The sequence below is a fragment of the Triturus cristatus genome, chromosome 4_1, assembly GCF_964204655.1.
Source record: "Triturus cristatus chromosome 4_1, aTriCri1.1, whole genome shotgun sequence".
In the NCBI taxonomy this organism is placed as follows: domain Eukaryota; kingdom Metazoa; phylum Chordata; class Amphibia; order Caudata; family Salamandridae; genus Triturus; species Triturus cristatus.
The window spans coordinates 293,211,812-293,232,792 of NC_140585.1; the positions used below are offsets into that span (position 1 = coordinate 293,211,812).

Genomic DNA, 20,981 nt, shown 5'->3' on the forward strand with positions numbered 1-20,981 from the left:
TAACTTGTCCATCTGATAGAGACATCTAGCCGCAGATTCAGTACCTTTGAACAGATACCCAAGCAATACCATCCCTAGAGGAGGGACTCCAGAAAGGTTTTAGACCAAGAAGTCCTGCAAGATAGAGCAGCCAAAGAGGCCCACCCTGTGGACCTGAGAATCCAGGCAGTAGTGTCTGGCAAGTGCAGAGATGCCCACGTGGGCGCTTGACAGATGTCAGAAATCAGGACACCACGTTGGAGAGCCATGGTGGGAGCTTTTGCCCTGCTAGAATGGACCCCAAGGCTTTCAGGAGGTTGTTTCTTCGCCAAAGCATGGCATATTTTTATGCAGAGGATGACCCAGCATGAAATAGTCCTCTTCTGAACTCCACGCCCCTTCTTTGCTCCAATGCACCCTAAGAAGAGTTTGTCATCCACTTGGAACTCTTTAGTACGATGAAGGTAGAATTAGGTCCACTAGCAGGATGCAGGAGGCCCGACTGCCTCAGAGTCATTCTCATCGAAATCCAGGATATAAGCTGAAACATTGGTATCAAAGCCCAAATAACCAGGAGTCGACGCTCGGGAGGATGAGCCTGAAACTGAACTGTGTCCAGAATTGCTCCGATCAGAGGCAGTCAGGTGTGACTTTGGCATGTTGATAGTGAACCCCAGCGAATGCAGGAGGTTCGCAGTAGTCCGGAGGTGGGAGACAACTGCTTGGGTCGAGCCCGCCTTTAACAACCAGTCATCGAGATAGGGGAAGACTGAGACCACTGATCTCTGCCGATGGGCTGCGACCACCGCCATCACCTTGGTGAACACCCCAGGAGCACTGGTTAGGCCAAAGGGTAGCATGGTAAACTGAAAGTGCTCGTGGCCCACCGTAAACTGCAGATAGCGACAATGGGCTGGCAGAACGGGAATGTAGAAATTGGCGTCCTGAAAGTCCAATGCTACCATCCAGTCTCCCGGTTCTAGGGCAGACAGGACCTGAGCAAGGGTAAGCATCTTGAACTTCTCCTTTTTGAGGAAGTAGTTGAGGGTCCTAAGGTCTAGGATTGGACGAAGGCCTCCGTCCTCCTTTGGAGCCAGACAATAGGAGGAATAGCAGCCACAGCCTATTTCTGGCCCAGGAACCCTCTCTATAGCTCCCTTGGCCAAGAGAGAAAGACAAGACTCTCGCGGAGTAAGGCAAGGTGATCCTCCGTCAGCCACTTATAATTTGGAGGCATGGAGGGAGGAGTAGTCTTGAAGGGAATGGTGTAGCCCCTTCGGACTATTTGCAACACCCACCTGTCCAAGGTGATATCTTGCCAGTGATGGAGGCAATTACGTATCTGTAGTAATCACTCCAGGCTTGTTGAGATGTTTTAGGAGTTTTTATTGTAGATCAATAGTAGGAGTAATACAGCCCCACCAGGAGCACCCAGCATGGTGCTCAGCCCTTATCCAACTGTGGATTTCATACACCAACATTCCATGTTACATCATCCTTACAGGGTTTCACTGGTGGAGAGATGGATGACACAAACTACAACATAACTAGGATATAACAGTATCCTGCCACCAACTGGGCGTCCATGACCCGGAAGCATTGGTCTAAGAAGTTTTTGCGGTAGAGGAGGGGGCTGTGGCTTGACCTGACTTCTGGCCACCCGAACCACGGGGCTGGGGAGAACCACATCCACAGCCCACAGAGGTTGTTGGATTTGTGGGGTCCTCTCGGAGAAATAGGGTTGGCACGGTTGGAAACTCCTTGCATAGCCACGAAAGGGGTAAGAGGCAGACACAGGCCAAGAAGCGGTGGAGACGCCCAGGGAATTATCCGTTGCCCGCAGTCCTTGAAGCGCTCAAGCGCTACATCTGCCTTGTCTCTGAAGAAACTGGAGCCATCAAAGTGCATGTCCATAAGATTAGCCCGGACATCCCCCAAAAGCCCAGACATCCTCAGCCAGGCGTGGCACCTAACGGCCATTGTCAAGGAAATCGCTCTGCCTAGCGAGTCTGTCGTATCTAAACCACATCGTATGGCAAACGTTGCTGCATCTCTACTGTCTGTAATAGCTTGGGAGAGAAGAGCCTGCTCCTCCTCCAAGACTCAGGGCAGCACTTGCACAACCATATCCCATAGAGAATGGGAGTAACGGCCCAAGAGGCATGTGGTGTTTACAGATCGCAATGCTAGGCTGGTGGAAGAAAAGATCTTATTGAAGCTGTCCAGCTTTTTGGATTCCCTGTCCAGAGGTGCGGAAGAGAATGCACCGTGGGAAGTGGCGGCTCAGACCACCAGCTCTGGGATGGGTAGAGAGAAAAGCTGGGCCGCCCGGTGCAGGGTGGTGGCAGCAGGCAATGGTTCTATTCACAGGAGCCCCTGTGCTGGGCTTGGACCAGGTGCCCAGTAGATCATCTGTCAAAGGCGTCATTGAAAGGCAGCAAGGGTTCCGTGGAGGAGACACCAGGCTGCAGAACCTCCGTCAGGACGTTAGTCTTGACTGTCACCGTAGGAAGCTGCAGGTCTAAGACCTCAGCAGCCCTACACACCACCATTACAACTGAAGCTCCCTTCACTGTAACTGGCTAGGGGGAGACAGCATGCTACAATCTGGGGATGTGACCAGGCCGCTGGCATCACCCAGGTCTTCTTTCGAATCCAGGTCTTGATTGGGTTGCGGGATGTCTAAGGGATCCTGCTGCCCCTCCCAATCATCATCATCAATGCCTCACCCTTCAGAATAGGGCAGGTTGAACAGCATGGAAGCGTACGGCTCTGTCTGGGCCTGTCTCAGCGTCAGTGGATGCCTGACTGGCTCCATGTCATCTGGAAGGATGTTGGGGAGGCGCCAATAATGCAGAGGGCCTCGACGTTGGATGGGGCACCCCAGGGAAGGTCACAGAGCTACAACCGGCGCCGGTACGGATCCAGGAAAAGATCCAAGAGCTGTAGCCGCTGGGGCAGAACCCATGGGATCTCCTTCAGCTGAACCTGTGGGGCCCAAAGGTGCAGCAACAGGGAATGGCCGCCCAAATATGGCGCACATGGCATCATACATTAATTTTAATTAGGCAGGGGTCGCTAATGGCCCCGGAAAAGGAGGGAAACGTGGAGTGGACCCAGGAACCCACCTGGTGGAGAGGGGCCTCGAACGCAGAGGCCCCTCCGTCTCGTTGCACAACGAACAGGGCGAAGTCAAAGCACGCTTTGCCTTCCTGTGTTTTTTATGGTGCTTCTTACCTGACCGCGATGACTTAGAAGAAGAAGACTTCGACCTCTTGGAGCGGTGCTCGGACCTTCCTTTCGACCCAGACCAGGAACGAGATAGATGACGCGACCTCCATGGCGCCAGCCGCAGGGCTGCAATCAGCTATAGGGACCGCTTCCTCAAAGCCTTCAGTGTCATGGCCCAGTAATCGGAGCATGACTTTGTCACACGGTCGCGCTCCAGGCACCAGAGAGACACCAAATGAGGGTCAGTGACCAAGATGGCGCGCTGACAGGTGCCGCATGGCTTGAACCCCAAGGTCTTCTTATTAGATATACCTAGCACACCACGACAAAAAGTTGAAAAAAGTCTGTCAAAAAGTGACAGGGTAGCTCTCTGACGGATCTGCACTGGCTGGCACACAAAAGAAATGAACTCACGTCAGCACACAAGGGTGACACCTATATAAACAATGCGGACGTCAAGATGAACCCGATGCCTACAATGTCACACAGAGTTGACTGACACCACCTATTGGCATGCAGGGGTACTGCTATCAAAAATCTTCCGGATCCAGGCTGACGTCTGGAAGTTCAAAGGTAAGGAATCTGCCGCTAGATGTCGCTATCAGATAAAAAATATGTCTTCGAACGAATTCATCAAATTCTTGGAGAACTGCTTTGGAATTAATTTAGAGGGCTTTCACCTAAATCACAAAACAATTTAGTTTGCAATAAATCTTCTTCTGAAGCAATCCTCTCTATAATATAAAGGAAAGCTTAAAAATGAAATCCTAAATATATACTGTTCATTTGTATATAAAGAAATTAAGTATACAATAAAACATAGTTCACATTTTCATCCAATGAAATGACTGTACAGTAAACTTTAAAGCCAGACATGCCCTCAGTTTCTGGTTGTAGCAAAGGAACAACTAGTAAAGAACACACAAACACTAAATGATATACGAACAACAAGGTTGGATTCTGAAATACGAGAAACAGAAATCAATTTTTGGGACATTATAAACATCAAAAACAACTTCCACAAGAAGAAATATTTATTTAGATTTTCAATTATTTTCTCCACCACATCTAAAACCGTCTTCTATTCAGTCACATGATTAGCGTATAATTTCACAATGAACCGTACAGCAACATATACAAGTTTATGGGATTTATATTGAAAACATAATTTAAGTTGCTTAAAAGGCAACACATTTGCTTGTGCATCTCTTGTTGAGTAGAGACAATGTGAATGCAATAGAGACAGATTTACTATCATGAGCTTACTGTTTACTGTGAGTTATCAGTGGTGAAGCATCTGCACATTATGTGCAAACAGTATACAAAACTTTGGGGTTTTAACTTATTAAGAGATTTTAGGTGCCTACTGACTCATATTCTGAGTTACGAGGAAAGGAGGACAAAACGTCTTACAGGGGTTATCCATCTTACATCCACACTTATCTAAAAGGGGTCAGAAAGGGTAATGCACTCCTCGATCATCCCTTCAGACAGTGCATTGCAGGTGGAAGTATTAACACAGTAGTGTATTACAGGCACATTAAAGCACCAAATCGCAGCTCAAATGTGTGCTGATGCCTTGGATGTACTATTGATATATTTAATGTGCCATTGTCGAAAATTAAAGCAGTACAAATCTCAAGCAGGGTGACCCTGCCTTGAGTGGTCTTTTGTCATTACACCAGCCTTTCCATAGAATAACAGGCCAAATAATTTAGCTGAATATTATAAAAACATTGAATAAGAAATCTGTACCTGAATTGATATGTGGAGGCAGAGACACAGAATGATCCTAGCCAAATTAATTAATAAAATGAATGACAAATAGTGCAAGCCTTCTGAATGCACACTTGCCAACTATATTAATTTAGGTGGTAGGCTACCGTTTTTATTAATTCCCACCACCTACTGATTTCCCAAAACATTCTTACAGCTTTTTAATGTCTGCCACCAGATTTCAATTAGATCATAAATCATTGACTTCTGAGCATGTGCTGACAGTGCCTTTCAGGGGCAAGGTAAAGCTTTTATTTAAAACAGTTTTATTTTATGCTGTATTTCAATCAGGATTTTATTTCGTGCTTCTGAACGTTTCTAATTACTAGAATTTAAAAAAGAGAAGTGGAATAAATATTTAAGCTTTTAAAACTAAACTTTTGACGATAAATTGTCTGGACATTTTAAGAATGCAAAGATACAGGTCACAGTTTTTCAGTTGCTGCTGGAGTTACCAACTCAGCGATGGGAAGATTAACCTGGCCAAAGTAATCTGAACTCACTCACTAGCATATCATTTATGGTTAGTGATGTCATCTGAGTCAAAAGCCACATGCCTTTTGATCTAAATCCGATCTCATGTCATGCGGTGTCCTGTGATGTCACTGTCGGCACAATGGTCTTGTGATGTATTTTCCAGTAATGGGATTAGTACAGTAATTAGCCATTTTGATACCTGAAACCCCTACTTCCTTTTGGTCACAAAATGTTGGCTGGTATCATGTGAAGGATGCGTAAATACTGAGGTGAAAAGGAAGAAAGCAGAAGTCAGCAGTCATGAAGTGGTGTATTTGAGCCAGAAGATGGATGGAGCTGAAGGAGCTGCAGCTGATGTGTGCTGGTGATTGTAGTCATGCTTGGATGAAGCCTTAAGAAAGAAAACGAGATGGAAGGAATTCAGAAGTGGTGCAGGTGGCACTGACAACAGTATCGTATTGGGCAGCTCCATTCCCTTCATCAATATACAAAAACACAGATAGAAAGAGGATTGACAAGAGGGAACTGGGTGAGAGAAAGCAAGTGGCGAGTGATCTACATGTCAAAATAATGCCCTACATGCAGGGCCTGTAAGTTAAATGTCACTAGTGGACTGTAGCACCTATTATGCCATCCACTATAGTGACAGTGCAAATATGGCTTCAGGCCTACTACAATTGTAGCCTGACTGGAAAAGTTAAAACTTAAATCCGACCTGTCAAAATAAACCCATTTGACAGGTCAAACCCTTTCTTCTAAATATTAATAAATCTCCCCTATTTAGGACTTATAGCCTACAAGTCAGGGTGTATGGTATTTAAAAGTAGGACATGTAGAAATTTAATGTTGACATGTCCTTACAGTGACTAGCACCCAAAAACTATTTTCGTTGTTGTAGGCCTAGCTGTGTTACGTAGAAAACCAGAGCATAGATTAAAATACTAATACTGTATCTCAGGAACTGAACCAGCTTAAAAAATAGTTATTAATAATCTGATTTAAAGAAGTCTTTTTAAAACAGATATAAATGCAAAATAATGTTTGAAAAAGGCAGGGCTCGAAAAATCCACATTGTGGAGCAAGATTTATTCAAGACAGTTGAAAATCCTCTAACTTCAGGGAAGACAAACTGACTTAACATCTGCCTCTGAAAGCAGAGCAAATGTAACAAAATAACATGATTTAAAGGCATCTTTATTGCTCACAAAGTGAAAGAGCAATAAAAATGCCATTAAATCTTGTTATCTAGTCATATTTCCTGGCTTTCAGAGACAGAGGTCAAAAGTCAGCTTATCTTATTATATGTTTCTTTCTGTGACTAAAGTTAGAGGATTTTGTAAAGTGAACTGTGTGACAATTGAACTGTGCAAAGCATGTTAAATGAAAGGCTGTAAGATGTCAGGCTTTTTTCTAACACATCACTGAAATAGCTAAGTGAACCGTTCAAACATTTCAAATATATTTCACTAGTTATTAAGACCCATTTTTATAATTCTGTGGTGAAACAAAAAATTTTTATAGGATCAAAACTAATCAGAACACTTTACTAGGTGATGTGCACATTTTTTATATTTAGGCTAAACCCCAATCTCAAAAAATTGTTTATGTAAAACTACATGTTAGTAGGAATGTTTTGTGGCCATTTCAATGGAAAATATGTTATCTGTAAATGCCAATGCACTACCACATCATGCTTTGGTAATATATTTATTAAAAGTTAATTTTTAAACATGAACTGGGAATTATTACTGCTCTTGTCCAGAAGACAATGCTATTAGTGAACCGAGAGGCAAGCCAGGAATCATGTGCACCCTATATATGGGCATGATTCTTGTTATACATGGAGCAAACATTTAGTCTAGTAAATAAAACGTTTTTTTGTACAACAGAAATAGTGAACTTGCATATTTAAAGGTATTCTCTTATCTGATAATAAAAAAAGACGGCTCCATTGGACAAAATATTACCCTAGGATCACACAATTTGAGACCAGTTCACGGGTCAAGTACATTACAGTTAGGTCGAGTAGATTATTAAAGTTACTAGACCTGCAGGTCTAGTAAAATTTTTATGATTTTTCGAACCCTGAATGGCACCTCTTCCTTGGCTGAAGATCCTGGAGTCGAATTTACAGTGACTCTCCAGCTTCTTCCAGCAAGTAAAAAGCCTTGAATAGGTGTGAATATCTGTGAAATGTCTCCCAGGAGCAAATAATAGACTGATCTGAATGAGCAGAGAGGACTCCTCCGTACGCCACACAATATGCTGTGTGAGGCTGTTGGCATTCTTTTTGATACTCAAGAGTCAAATCCTGCTTGACAGGTCTGTTGGGTTAATTCATAACACTTGGAACACACTTGAAAGGGGAGAACAGGGTGCGAAGACAATTCTCAAAGATTCACTGTCAGGTTCCTGAAGGACACTGCTTTTATCCTACAGACTTCTGCGTCTGTTGTAGGTATAGTGGCTGACTAAATCTAGGTTGTAGTGTTAGCTGTGAGAGGACACTCGAATTACCATAGCACACTACCCCCACATATCCCCAACCCTCAGAGCCCAAGTTTAGTGTGGCTGAAGACTTTCACCATCTTGAATATGCCCAAAGTGGGTAAGGTAGGCCCCAGGAGCTTTTACCTCATTTGTTAGGGAGTGCCCAATTGTCATTCCGACCACTAGCTAGTGCCAGGCATGCATGTGACAACTCCAGGCTCCCACTTCAGAACACTTCATGAACCTAGAGAAGATTGAAATAGAACTGGACATGTTGTCTGTGACTAGAGAGGAACCTTGAAAGAGTGGACCAAGTCCATCTTATAACAAGGAAAAAGAAGTGGACTCCAAAAGCCATAGGGCTCACCTGCACAAGGGCAGGGATACAACCAGCTACAAGAGGACTTTTCCTGAAAGTACCCAGCTGACCAGTGACAACTGCACTCTTCTGTTGGCCTCTGCCTGACACCCTGTGAGACTCAAAGGTCCTGGGGGACTTTAAGAGTATACCCCTATGCTTGATTAGGACTTGAAGGGCTAAGGGCCTGATTTATATCTCGGCGGATGGGTTACTCCGTCACAGTGGTGACAGATATCCTGTCCGCCAAAATATGAATCCCATTATATCCTATGCCAAGATATAAATCAGGCCCCTAGTCAGAAGGCAGAATCTTTCACCAGGAAAAACTTGGTTGGTGTTTCTGACCCATGCTCCATTGTGGTCAGCCGCAAATTCCAAATTAGGTCTCGGTCTAAAAATGGGCATTGACTATTATTGCACTTTGTTCTTTTGGCCGCTATTTCTACCTAAAACCTGAAAAGTTACAATCTCTGACTCCCCCTTTTAAATTTCTGTCATTTTCTTTTCATTTTACTCTAGTTTTCTAATTCGTATTGTGATTGTTTTTTTGCATTTTGACTCTATTACTGTTTTGGTAATGCATAAAACTTTCACAACAAAATTTTCAGGCAGACAATTTAGGGAAAAGCAAGCATATATGCATTTCACAGCAAGCACAGACATACAACATGGTTTTTCCATCAGTAAAATATCCTTTACTAGTATTTCAAGATTGCCGCACCAGCGGTATATAGAGAAATGGATTGAAAGGGAAAGCAAGATGGGCAAAGAGTAAACTGAGAGAAAGAAAAAGCGATAGAGCAAATGGGAAAGATGGAGAGGGGGAGGGAGAATGTGCAAAAGACAAAAAGCAGACAGGGAACAAATTGGAGACAAAAGAAAGCAAGCGTACTGTTATAAAAGAATGAAAGAGAGGGAATGAGAGAGGGAATGAAGAGATATCCAGGTAGCTCGAGCAAGACAAACCGAACTGGCTCAGCAAAATAAATTTATACCATGCAGTCAACAAAATGATCTGCATTGTAAATGGAGTCTGTTAGCTAGTCTCAAGTAAGATTTTCAAAATGATTCTTAGATAATTTGCTAGTGTGCTGCAAAATTCTTCCAACTAACTTAAAAAAATGGCATTCTGAGAAAACAATGCAGGAGTAAAAGATTAAGGCAGCTGTAGAATGCGGTGCACTCTTTCCCTTGGATCAGCAGTACAAATTGATGTTTGACTGATGATTGCGGTGGAGGTCAGAATGGGGTCTGGGTGGTAGCTGTGGGAGTGTAAGATACCGCCTCTCTGTACAGTGTACTAAAAGGAAGTACATTATGTAGAGTACAGGAAATTCTCAGACAAAGATAGAGGAAACCAGTAGATAATACTAACTCTCTTTTTGTGGCAGTGTTAGGGAGCAGTTAAGCTTATCAGAGGACAGTGCAAAGCAATTGTTGTACTCACAGGCAATCACTGAGACACACACTTAAGAATAAATCAGAGAGGGGGCGCTAGAGGGAAGATGGCTGAGAGTTAGTGCAGCTCCATCGGCCAAACACGCTATCCGTCTACTATCCTGCTCCAAACTGATCATCCTGCGCTCAATTTGGGAGGGCATTGTCGCTGCATGGATGCCATGCGGGCCTGTGCAGGCTGGGGCCCCCGGATGGTGAGCCTGGGATTGACTGACTGCGCTGGGGCCCGGATGCATCGCAGCTGCACCGTGAAGGTTGGATTCGTGGCTGCAGTGGCATAGCAAAGTGCCGGTCTTCCCGCGCTGCCGATTCCCGCTGCTGGGACCCTGGGTGCACCACTGCGCCCACAGGACTTGGCTGAGACCCCTGCTGGGGATCGAGGAGTGGGGTAACTGCTGCAATATCACACGGGCCCGAGTGAGCTGGGGGCATGTGTGAGTAACCCTATCTGCTGGGCACTGGGTCCTTGCAAAGACACTGTTGGTGCGATCTGCCACAGACGTGCGGCTGAGGCACAAGGAGGCCCCCTGGGGCACAAGGCAGCCCAGCCTGGAGAATAGGGTGCCGTATTCCAGTTTGCTCTCTGCCTCGCACCGGCTGTGCCACGAGAAGACTTTGGCAGTGCTGTCGCTGTGGGGATTATGTATCCTCAGAAACCAGTGGTGGCATCATTGAAATTGGCAGGCCCTCCCTGTTGAAAGGTCGGGTCCCACTGGGTGATGGTGGTGGCCATTGGGACATTTGCATGAAAGAAAGTGCACTGGCTGGGTGGCCTGTGACGTTGAGGCTGCGGTTCACCAAATTCAGCCCCAAGACTGGTGCTTGGCCTGATGCACGGCGCGGATCACTGAAGACCTTCATTTCTACTTCGCGGTCTCTACTGAAGTATAATTGCACTGGGCCTCACGCTGGTGGGGCGCCCTGTATGTGCTGTCCCGGTGGGCCCACAATAAGTTAATCAACAGGTGCTAGCGTGAGTGGAGAGGGAATCGCCTGCCGGGCCAACCCTTTGCGCATTCGGTACCATGGTCGCTGAGGCTTCCCTGAACTGTACTTTGGCGCGAGACTGGTGATCAGGTGCCACTGAGACAGCATATAGTGCATGTGAGGAATCTGCTGTGTCTGGTCGGCACTCCCGCTGTTGAGTGAGAGGTGCTAGAGCTGTGTAGTATGCAGCCAATTGGCGGAACGGACTTTGCGAGGGCAACAGTGGCACACACGGACACCATGGGAAAAACAGATAAGAATTAACCTCAGCTCACATTCGAGCTGCATAAACTAGGCAAATCGCAGCGGAGACCAACCTCTGACTTGGAGCTCGACGCCCCATCTGAGGGCGCTACATCCCTAGAGGCAACCCTCCTCGCTATGCAAAGTAGCTTGCTATCCATTGACGGCAAGATTGATGCCCCCAACCTCAGAATGGATTACATGTCAGCAAAACTTGATAAACAAGGCGCCAGGCTAGGAGAAGCTGAAAAGCGCATCTTTGATGCGGAGGATAGTTTGCAAAGAGTTTCCTCCAAAACCCTCAACATGGAAAAGGTGCTTGCAGTCATACAGGCAAAGAACGAGGACCTTGAGGCTAGGTCGAGGCGCAACAACATAAGAATTACAGGCCTGTCTGAGACTAAAGCCCTATGTGGAGGAAATGCTCCGGGAGATCTCTGAAGCGGACAACTTGTCAATGTTGCTGGTTGTGGAGAGGGCCCATCGATCACTGACTGTCTCCGCCGAGGCCAATTATAGCCCACCTGCTATAGAGATCGTGACTCAATCCTGCCAATGGCCCGTGAAAAAGGCACCATAAACTTTCGGGGAAATGAACTGGCCTTTTACCCGGATTTTACTGCGATGGTGCAGACTGCGAGGCGGAAATTCCAGTCTGTCAAAAAACTGCAACTGGCGGAGAACACCCTGTACGCCATGCTATACCCAGCCAGGCTACGTACTGGTACGAGGGTAAGGCCAAGATCTACACTAGCCCCAAAGCTGCTATGGACTATGCCAAATCACTCAAACGAAGTCAGCGCAACGCTTCTGGTGCCCCTGAGGGCGAAGAGGACGGAGGGTCGATGTTCCACATGTGCCAATGAGGGTATTTGGGTGTTACAATTGAAATAAATGGGTGGGAGAAGCTGCCGGGGACTGAGATTGATGTCTCCTTGTCTGATGGGGGTGATAGAATAATGCTGGTTCCTCGACCTCTCTGATTGTATTCCTGCTAATTGGTGCGTAAGTATTGTAAAAGAATGTCATTTTCGTTCCTATGAATATGTGCCCTCCTGTTGACAGATACGCAACTGATTAGCAATGTTCAGTTTTTGTTCGGCTGCCTCCCTGTCACCTAGGAGGTTTGATTGCACTCTGGCGATCCCCCATGGGTGTATCCCACATCTGTTTGTGGATTATGTTCTGTATTTGGGTCATGTTCAGCTGTTATTGGGAAAGCTTTAGATTAGCATGGGATGACTTTAGCATGTTGGGGGTGCTGAAGTGGGTGTGAGGTGTGGGAGGGGAGGAGGGAGAAGGGGAATATGGCAGCTATTGTACTATTTCAATGCAGTGTACTTTTTAATACTCGTCTCATCAAGGTAACCCATGTAGTGGAATGTCACAAGTGTATAGGCTAATGCTGGTCTGGGTGATAATGTTAAGCTAATAACATGGAATGTGCATGGGCTCAACAACCCCAAAAAGATCTGTAATGTGCTAGCTTTCTTAGACAGGCAGGATGTGCAGTTTGCATTTTTGCAAGAGACACATCTCCCTAGACACACGGAGCTCGGTGCTGGGGCCCGATGGGCTGTGATGCATGTGGCATCGTCGTCCTCCTCTTATTCTAGAGGTATTATGATTCTGTTTAAGAGGGCACTCCATTCACATTACTCTAGTTTGATGCAGACGAGCAAGGGAGGTTGCTTCTGGTTATGGGTAAGCAAGGAGACATGTCAGTGCTGTTAGTAAACACGTCTGGACCCAACACGGATGATCCGGCTTTTTTTAATGGTTTGTAGGCGTATAGCATCCTTCCCACACTGTTGTACTATGGGGTGGGGATTTAAATATTAGTTTGGACCCCCATGTGGACGGCTCCACTGATGTAACGGGTAGGGAAAAATAGGCTGTACAGGTGGTGGCTAAATTGATGGAGGCTGAGGAATGTGGAGATCTTGCAACCTGAGAGGGAGAGAGGGTACATTTGTATCGACAGTACATGGCTCTTGGTCCAGGTTGGACTACTGGCTGCTTTCCACAGAGGCGGCCCCCTGGAGTGTTTCTATAAAGCACCTAGCTAAAACGTTGTCTGACCACTCCCCTGTGCTTCATGTGCTGAAGGTGCCGACCTGCATTAGGCCCCCGTTTCAATGGCGGCTGCAGCCGTCCTCCCTACTGGATCCTGAGTTCAGGGCCCGAATTGGTGCTACTATCACTAATTATTTCTCAGAGAATGAGGGGTCGGTGGACAGTGCAGGCGCACTCTGGGAAGCCTTCAAAGTTACCATAAGGGGGGAGTGCATTGCAGCCCAGGCGGGTGTACTGAAAGATCTTCGAAACAGGATTCGGGCCTAGCTGATAAGATCAGTGCGCTCGAGCGCGACCATGAGTTGAACCCCTCACTTACAACTCTGGCCCACATATGAGATTCGGCCTCCGAACATAATCAAACGGCTGACCAGGAGGTGCTACTTCGATTTAGGAGATGCAGGGCGCGTTATTATGGGGAGGGGGGCACACCCAGTAGTTCGCTGGCACATAAATTGTCGCTGCCATATTGTTGAATTGTTGGACGAGGGCGCTGTGGCCCGATACCCCACACCAGAGATTAATAAGGTATTTATAGATTACTGTTCCAAGCTCAATGGGGCTAGACCGATAGCCACGGAGGATGAAATTAATGGATACTTAGATGACAGTGTGCAAGGATGGCTATCTAAAGGTCAGTGTGAGTACTTGACCCAACCTTTTGCTGTAGAGGATGTCAAGAAAGCCATAATGTCCCTCCCCTCTTGCTAGGCTGCGGGCCTCGATGGTTTACCTTGTGAATTTTACAAGGCATACATTGAGGTTTTGGCTCCGCAATTGTTGAAGGTATTTGCTGAGGCCTATGAGACTGTTATATTGCCCCCTACCCTTAGAGAGGCTTTACTTGTTACACTCTTAAAACCAGAAAAAGCCGCAAATAAAGGAGTCCTATAGACCACTGTCTCTCATAAATATCGATACCAAAATCCTAGCGATAATTATTGCCTGCAGACTACAGCCCCTCATTCCCAATTTGATCCTCCCTGACCAGTCGGGTTTTGTTTCCAAGCGCTCTAAGGTACATATTCTCAGGACCATCTTCGTTGTGATACATCACTTAGACCCTGAAATTCTGTCTGTGGCAGTGCTTCTAGATGCGGCGAAAGCCTTTGACCCGCTACAGTGGGGGTACATGTTTGTGGTTTTGCAACGCATGGGAATGCCGCCTGAAGTGGGTACGTTTATTGTATGCAAGTCCTGTTGCCAGGGTGCAAGTCAATGGCTGGGTGTCAAACGCATTTTCAATATGTAGGGGCACAAGGCAGGGCTGTCCATTCTCTCCTATGCTTTTCTCTTTGGCGCTAGAACCATTGGCATGCAAGGTTTGTCAAAAACATGCTGAGGCCGCTCTGGGGTTTAGGCAGTGACCGCTGGCTATCACCCTATACGCGGACGATATGTTGTTATATGTTCGTGACCCGGCTACACATTTGGCATCTCTTCTGTGAGAATATGTCTTGTTTGAGAGGCACTCAGGATTAGGGATAAATTGGTCTTAATCTAGGATTTTTACATTGACGGACTGCACTTAAGAGACAACACTGGAATATCCACTATCCTGGTCTACAGACCCCGTGAATTATTTAGGGGTGTGGATACATAGAGACCCTGAGACCGTACTAAGTGTGAACTATGGGCGTCACAAAAATTACTTAAATCTCCTGTTGGACACGACTACCGTTGTCTCTGGCGGACAGAGTAGCTGTGGTGAAGATGTCTATCCTCCCCAAGCTCCTTTACCTATTTGTTAACATTCCAATAAAGTTAAATGTAACATTTTTTTAAAACCTTGCAGTCCTGCCTACTGTCGCTGGTGTGGGCTGGTAAGCAGCCTAGATGTAGTTGGAGCACTCTAACACTTCCGGCGCTTCAAAACCCAGCGCTCAAACAGATCTGCATTTGTACTATCTATCTGCACATGCAGTTTGCACCCTATTGGTATGTCCCTCAAAGATATCTGGCTCATTTGGCTGTGTAGGCAGACACTGCATTTCCAACTCCGTTAACTGCTAAGATTCTATATAATCATAAGGTAGGCACTGGGAGGGAGATTAATCCAGTCAATTCTACGGTCTGGGTGTGGAGCGCTCACCCGAAGCATGCGGGGAGGGAATATATTTATGCCCCAAACCTGCCAATCGCCGCGCACCCGGGTATCTCAGTAGCACAGAAACGCAGAGCTCTGAGCATTCTGCAAAATGCAGGGGTCTCTAACCTAGGTGACATGTATAGAAACAGAGTATTCCCATCATTATCTGGTTTTCAGGACGGTCAAACATATAAAGCGATGATCAGATTTACATATACCAGGCTACGTGTGGCAGTGCGCTCCCTATACTCTGATCTCCCACAAGAACCTCAGGTGATGAAAGCGCTACAGGTGGTGCTGAAAGGGGGTGAAAGTAGAGGGCTGATCACTAGTGTGTATAACGCCTCCCAAAGGGAAAATGAATGGTCAGATTCTTCCTCGTTCGATAAATGGAACAAAGTCCTTGTGACCCTTCTTTCCCGGGAAAACTGGGAGGCCTGTTGTAAACTGACTGGGCGCCTGACTGCTAATTGTAATCTCTGTATTATCCACTTTAAATATCTACATCAAATATATTACACCCCAGCACAAATGTAGAAATTTGGCCTACAGGAGGATGAGAGATGTCCTAGTTGTCGACAAGATGGAGCTGATTTTATACACCTGGCGTGGGGATGTCCTGCTATTTTGAGCTTCTGGCAGAGGGTGGGTAAGGTTCTCTCTGACGTAACACTTGATAACATTGACTGCACGCCAGAGATATGTTTATTGGGGCTTCTAAAAATTATTAAACTGTGTAATAGATGAATTGTGGCCATAGCTACCTTGTTTGCCAAACATGCTGTTGCAATGCATTGGAGCACTAAGGCAGTACTCACCATGGTAAAATGGATTAGAGACCTCGCCTTCTGTAAAGAACAAATGGACGTATATGCCAAGGAGCTCCCAGCGGCTTCTAGACCTAAGGACTTTTGGGCGCCACTCACTACGTACCGGATAGAGCACCAGGACATAGAATAGGTTACTATGGTAAGCATGGTCACATGGGAATTGCGCTGCTTGTCAGATCTACAGTTTTCACTGCTATAAATGGTGTTGTACATGGTATATTGTGCCATATCTGTTATGCCTTTTGTTGTTGGGTCAATGAGGGTGGGTGTTTCTATTACTGTTGGATAGTGTGGCTATGTCGCACCCTACTGGATGTACCTTGCAGCTCAATAAAAATTTTAAAAAAAAGAATAAATCAGAGACCCATTTTGTATTAAAAAAACCATAACTTTACATATATGTGAGAGCAAGACTTCAAATCGGAAATATACTTTATAGCATCGCTGGATTCGGGTGAGCGGTACCTAGGGGACCTCCTTCTGTCCTCATGCCCTGGGTACTGGGGACCATTTACTGGGGCAACAGAAGTTGTGCCAATCGTGGGACAGTTTTAGGGGAGGAGATCTGGCACTGGGAACCTGGTTAGCAGGGACTCAGTGCACGTACAGTTCAAAATCACATCAGACATCTGGCAAAAAAGTGGGGGGGCTGATCATGTCAAAAGAGGAACTTTCCAACATGGAGAACTGCAATTATTAATACAGGAGAATTATTGGAGGAGGCATTTCTACTTTATATTCAGAAAAAATAATTTTCTGTAATTGACTGCAACATTACATACCTTTTCACCTTCTTACCTTTTGTCACATTGTCTCCTTTATCTGAAGTGCCTGTTTGTTGGAAAGCTAGAACGGGAAAGGGAAACAACGGGAAACTTTTAAAAATCAAAGCATAATATTTATTATTGATTAGACAATGATGGGAAACCCAAGTTTAACACACATTGGCAATGCCAATAGGTCTGGGTTATGAATGAAAAGTGTCTTTTGTGTCATTAATGATGGGTTTAGACACTCAATAAATCATCATACATGGATTCGGTCACTCATCTTTGCACTCATACATCTGTACATTCATCCACTAACTCATTCTTGCATTCACCTTTTGACACAACCGGAATATACAAAACAAACTCAATAGCATATGATGGATACATTAAAATACTACAAGTCGAAAAAATAACAGGCATATGCTTGAAATAACAAACCCAAACATAGCATCAGGTGTTGGTCTTGCAAGGGGATTGTAAATAGTCCATCGCTGTGTTACAGTTACCAAGCTGTCCGCCACATTAAGAACCAATATGTTGGCGAACTTGGAATGGTAAACCAATGATTTACTATAGACAATAGAATTCCAGAATTGTTTTCTAGTTCGGAAGAAATATGCATGTGTAATGCGGCACACCACAGCTGACATGAGCGGTAAGCAAGCAGCCCATAAGCACTGACTGAAGAGATATAGTATTACCTTAAGAAACATCTCTTGCTGTGCCCCATGGGATTAACATCTTTCATGTCCATATACCTAGTAGACCAAATCGTGCAGATTCAACCATTACTCCCAAGACGGACAGACATGAGGTTGAAAATAGAAACAGAATAGATAGGTTGGATGAAAGAAAAATCAGATGACAACTGGAACTGGATCCATTAAAAAATTGGTTCTCATGCATGCATGAGTGCATCATAATAAACTCCTTATGAGATCAGATTTGAGAATAAGTCTATAGCAGCGTCAGCAGACACATGGAAGAGTGACAAAAGAAAAGGTTTCTTTACAGAAAAGTTTTAGGTAAGCAATACTGAGTTCAGGAATATTTGTTGGGGCAAAAATAGGACTGGAAATGTAACACATTAGAGATACAAAGTGGCGGGGAGGACTAGATGCCATTTGAGTCGTCCCCGGTAGTGAGTCGCAGAGCCAAACTTACACGAGCCGCACTGAAGACATGCCTTCGTGCACAGAGGGGGGGGGGGCACAACATACCCCGGGACGCGGCGAATGCTGTCTGGCCTGTTCCCTACTCCTGACAAGGACACAGAAGTTGATGGCTGTAACTGTGCTGTGCATGTAATCAAAGAACTTAAGTACGTGTTGGAATGTACCTCATTTGACTGAAATGCAATGTTTTGCTGTTATGTGGAAAAAGCATAAATAAAGTTTAAAAAAAAAAAAGAGATACAAAGTGAAGCTCAGGTATTCAGAAAGGAAGAAGAGGGATAGATTGAGTCTTCTGGTTCTTATTTTAAAATTCAGGCTCCTGAGTACACTCATGCGGATTACTTACTGAGTGTGATATGAACATCGGCACAACGGTGTGCCCAGCTGTTGGTATTGATATAGCAGGTGTAGTTCCCCAGGTCGGCCGTTGAAACATTGTAGAGAGTCAGGTTTGGACGTCCGGAAAGTAGCCAGTCTTGTTGAATCCGAGTCCTGTTTTTGTACTTGTTATCCTGGATTGCCTCTCTGTTATCAGGACCATTGGCCAAATCCACAGTAGTACTACCCTCCAAACCGGTCTTCTGCCAAACCACCCAAACAAAATTTAAAACGTTTTGGAAGACATTAAACTTGCAGGGCAAGATCACGTTGTCACCAGGCCTGGCAGAGATTGTACTGTCCTGAGTCACGCACAGTCCATCTACAGAACAAAAGAATTGAAATTGAAATGGAATACATGAACCACATTAGTTTGAAGAGTTAATTTTAAGAATGATGAACATACCAGAGGGCACTAACTTTAGAAAACAACATAACGTAAATAGACGTAGCTTCTGATCCATGATGTCCAAAGTTTCCCCATTTACGTAATCACCAGTACTGAGTCACAAGATTCTATGGAAATCCAAACCTGTAATAAAAGGAGGATAACATCTATTAATTGGCAAGGGTGCCAAGAGACCTCCTCAGGGTGGATGTGCGCATGCCTGTAAAAGGACAAGCACCCCGCCAGGAAGGGAAGCTTTTATTCAGGAGCTTCCAAGTACAACAGGCAGAGAAAGGGCCAGAAGAAACTGACCCCACCCAAGTTCAAATCAAAGCATTCAATTTACAAGCATTTCACTTTTTACATTCTAGTTGAATAAAAACGGAGTAAGATCAATGTCATTCCAAGACTCAAATATCTTCCCCTTAACAAACATTAAACTAAACTGACACAAACTTCAATACACCAATAGGTAGATATATCAAAATAGAGAAAAACAACAATACAAAAAAATAAGTACTTATTTGCAGATAATTTACAACACGTATTCCTTGAACTTGTAAAGTGAAACACATTTCCTGGATTACCTCTTCGAGTAGCTCTAAGGAAGATCGCCCATCCTCAAGACTCTCCCCTGACCTAGCACCATTACAGCACCTGGATCTTCAGAGCGCTGTTCAGCTGGAACATTCCTTCCACACACCTGTTTAGCAGAAACAACAATCTCTCCTTGTTCCAACATATTCCATCTTCCTAATTAAACCACAGTATCCTTAACATGCTCAATTCTCTTGGGAGAAGGAAAATGGGCACATCCTTCGGACTGACTCCTGGAAGCTTGATCGTCATCATATAACTCACTGGCACATGCAACCTTCAACCATGCACATCCTCCTACTTCATGAGGGCTAGTTTCCTACCAAGACCCACTGCACCGCATCTTTCTTACAAAAGGTTCCTTGTTTTAAATCCACAGCCCATTCATGTTAGAGCAAGGCACTCTTGCCCTCAACAACACAAAAAGGAAACCTTGATGTCAGCATTGGTAGTGGTGTGGATGGCCCACAATAGGCTCTTCAGCTCACAAGTCTAATCCAATCTACTTAGCATTTACAACTAAGGGGCAGATTTACAAGCCCCTTGCGACACTTTTACGCCGCCGTTGCGTCACTCTTGTGACGCAGCGTCAGTGTAAACCATGCGCCACGTTGCAACTTATTTACAACGTGACGCATCTAGGCAGATGTGTCACGTTGTAAAGCCCTGCGTCACATGAAACCTGCCTCAGGTTTCATGTGGGCGTTCTGTTGCAGGGTGGGCGTTCCCTCGCAGGAAAGCCCCGTAAAACTGATGCAGTGAAATCTACAAGATTTCACGGAGTCAGTTTTACGACGCTGCTTCATCAAATCCTTACACCTGCTTGAAGCAGGCGTAAGGAGTGACGCACCACGTTAAGTATGGGTGGCCCCTGTGCATTGCAGGAGTTGCGTCGCGCTTGCGATGTGACTCCAGCAATGCGCCGCCCGTACGCCACAAGATGCGTCACGCATCTTCCCCTCCTTGCACCATGGTGCGCCGCATTGTAAATGCAATGCATCCGTGGTGGCGAAAGTGGGGGATTACGTGACGCATCTGTTCTGGCGCATCCCTGCTGATTTGCAGAGATGTGCCAGAAGTTGTAAATCTGCCCCTAAATGTTGTCTTTCATGACTCTGTTATAATGCTTCACTATCCTACTTTTTCTGTGGTGATAGAGCGAAGTGGTAATATGCTTTTTGTCTAAGCTTTTGAGGAACTCTGAAAAGTCACTTGATACGAACTGTGGAGCATTGTCTATAACAATTTCATCTGGCACGCCTTCATGAGCAAATAACGACCCAGGAATTTTTTAATCATGCAGCTAGTGACACAACTGACTAAACAAACGTCTGGCCAACAGGAGTAATAATCAACGGTCACTATCCCATACTTGCACTGTCTAATGTACTGATCAAAAGACTTGTCTAGACCTGCCACCAAAATAATTATCCCCTTACCTGCTCTCATATCAATATGATCGTCTTGCACTAATTCTTCGATCTCACTTCTTAAAGAAATAGGTACAGCCAGGGTATCTAGTCTTCTTGGAAAAGAATTAAAATGGATAATGTAAATCAAATATCCAATCTGTTATAGCAGGAAATACAAACAAATCAGAGGTCTCAACTGTGGAAATATTTACAAGCCGCCTTAGACGAATATTCAGCGTATATGATCTGGGATATGACAATAAC

At 45.2% G+C, this 20,981-nt stretch overlaps 1 protein-coding gene across 10 annotated transcripts in view; it reads right to left on the reverse strand.

The window, feature by feature from the left end:
- The window catches only part of LOC146854316 (V-set domain-containing T-cell activation inhibitor 1-like), a 144,743-nt gene that overhangs the window by 959 nt on the left and 122,803 nt on the right, over positions 1 to 20,981 (reverse strand). Inside the window, exons 2-7 of one of the 10 annotated variants that reach the window (XM_085652127.1) lie at positions 20,745 to 20,830; positions 19,296 to 19,411; positions 18,727 to 18,852; positions 18,289 to 18,642; positions 16,796 to 16,843; positions 5,663 to 5,854 (exon numbers count right to left, since the gene is read on the reverse strand). In XM_085652127.1, the coding sequence (XP_085508253.1) occupies positions 5,838 to 5,854; positions 16,796 to 16,843; positions 18,289 to 18,642; positions 18,727 to 18,784 (477 nt within the window). In that variant the 5' untranslated portion in view covers positions 18,785 to 18,852; positions 19,296 to 19,411; positions 20,745 to 20,830 and the 3' untranslated portion in view covers positions 5,663 to 5,837. The remainder of the gene's footprint in view (positions 1 to 5,662; positions 5,855 to 16,795; positions 16,844 to 18,288; positions 18,643 to 18,726; positions 18,853 to 19,295; positions 19,412 to 20,744; positions 20,831 to 20,981) is intronic. The other 9 variants (XM_085652126.1, XM_085652124.1, XM_085652122.1 and 6 more) reach the window with 9 other exon arrangements.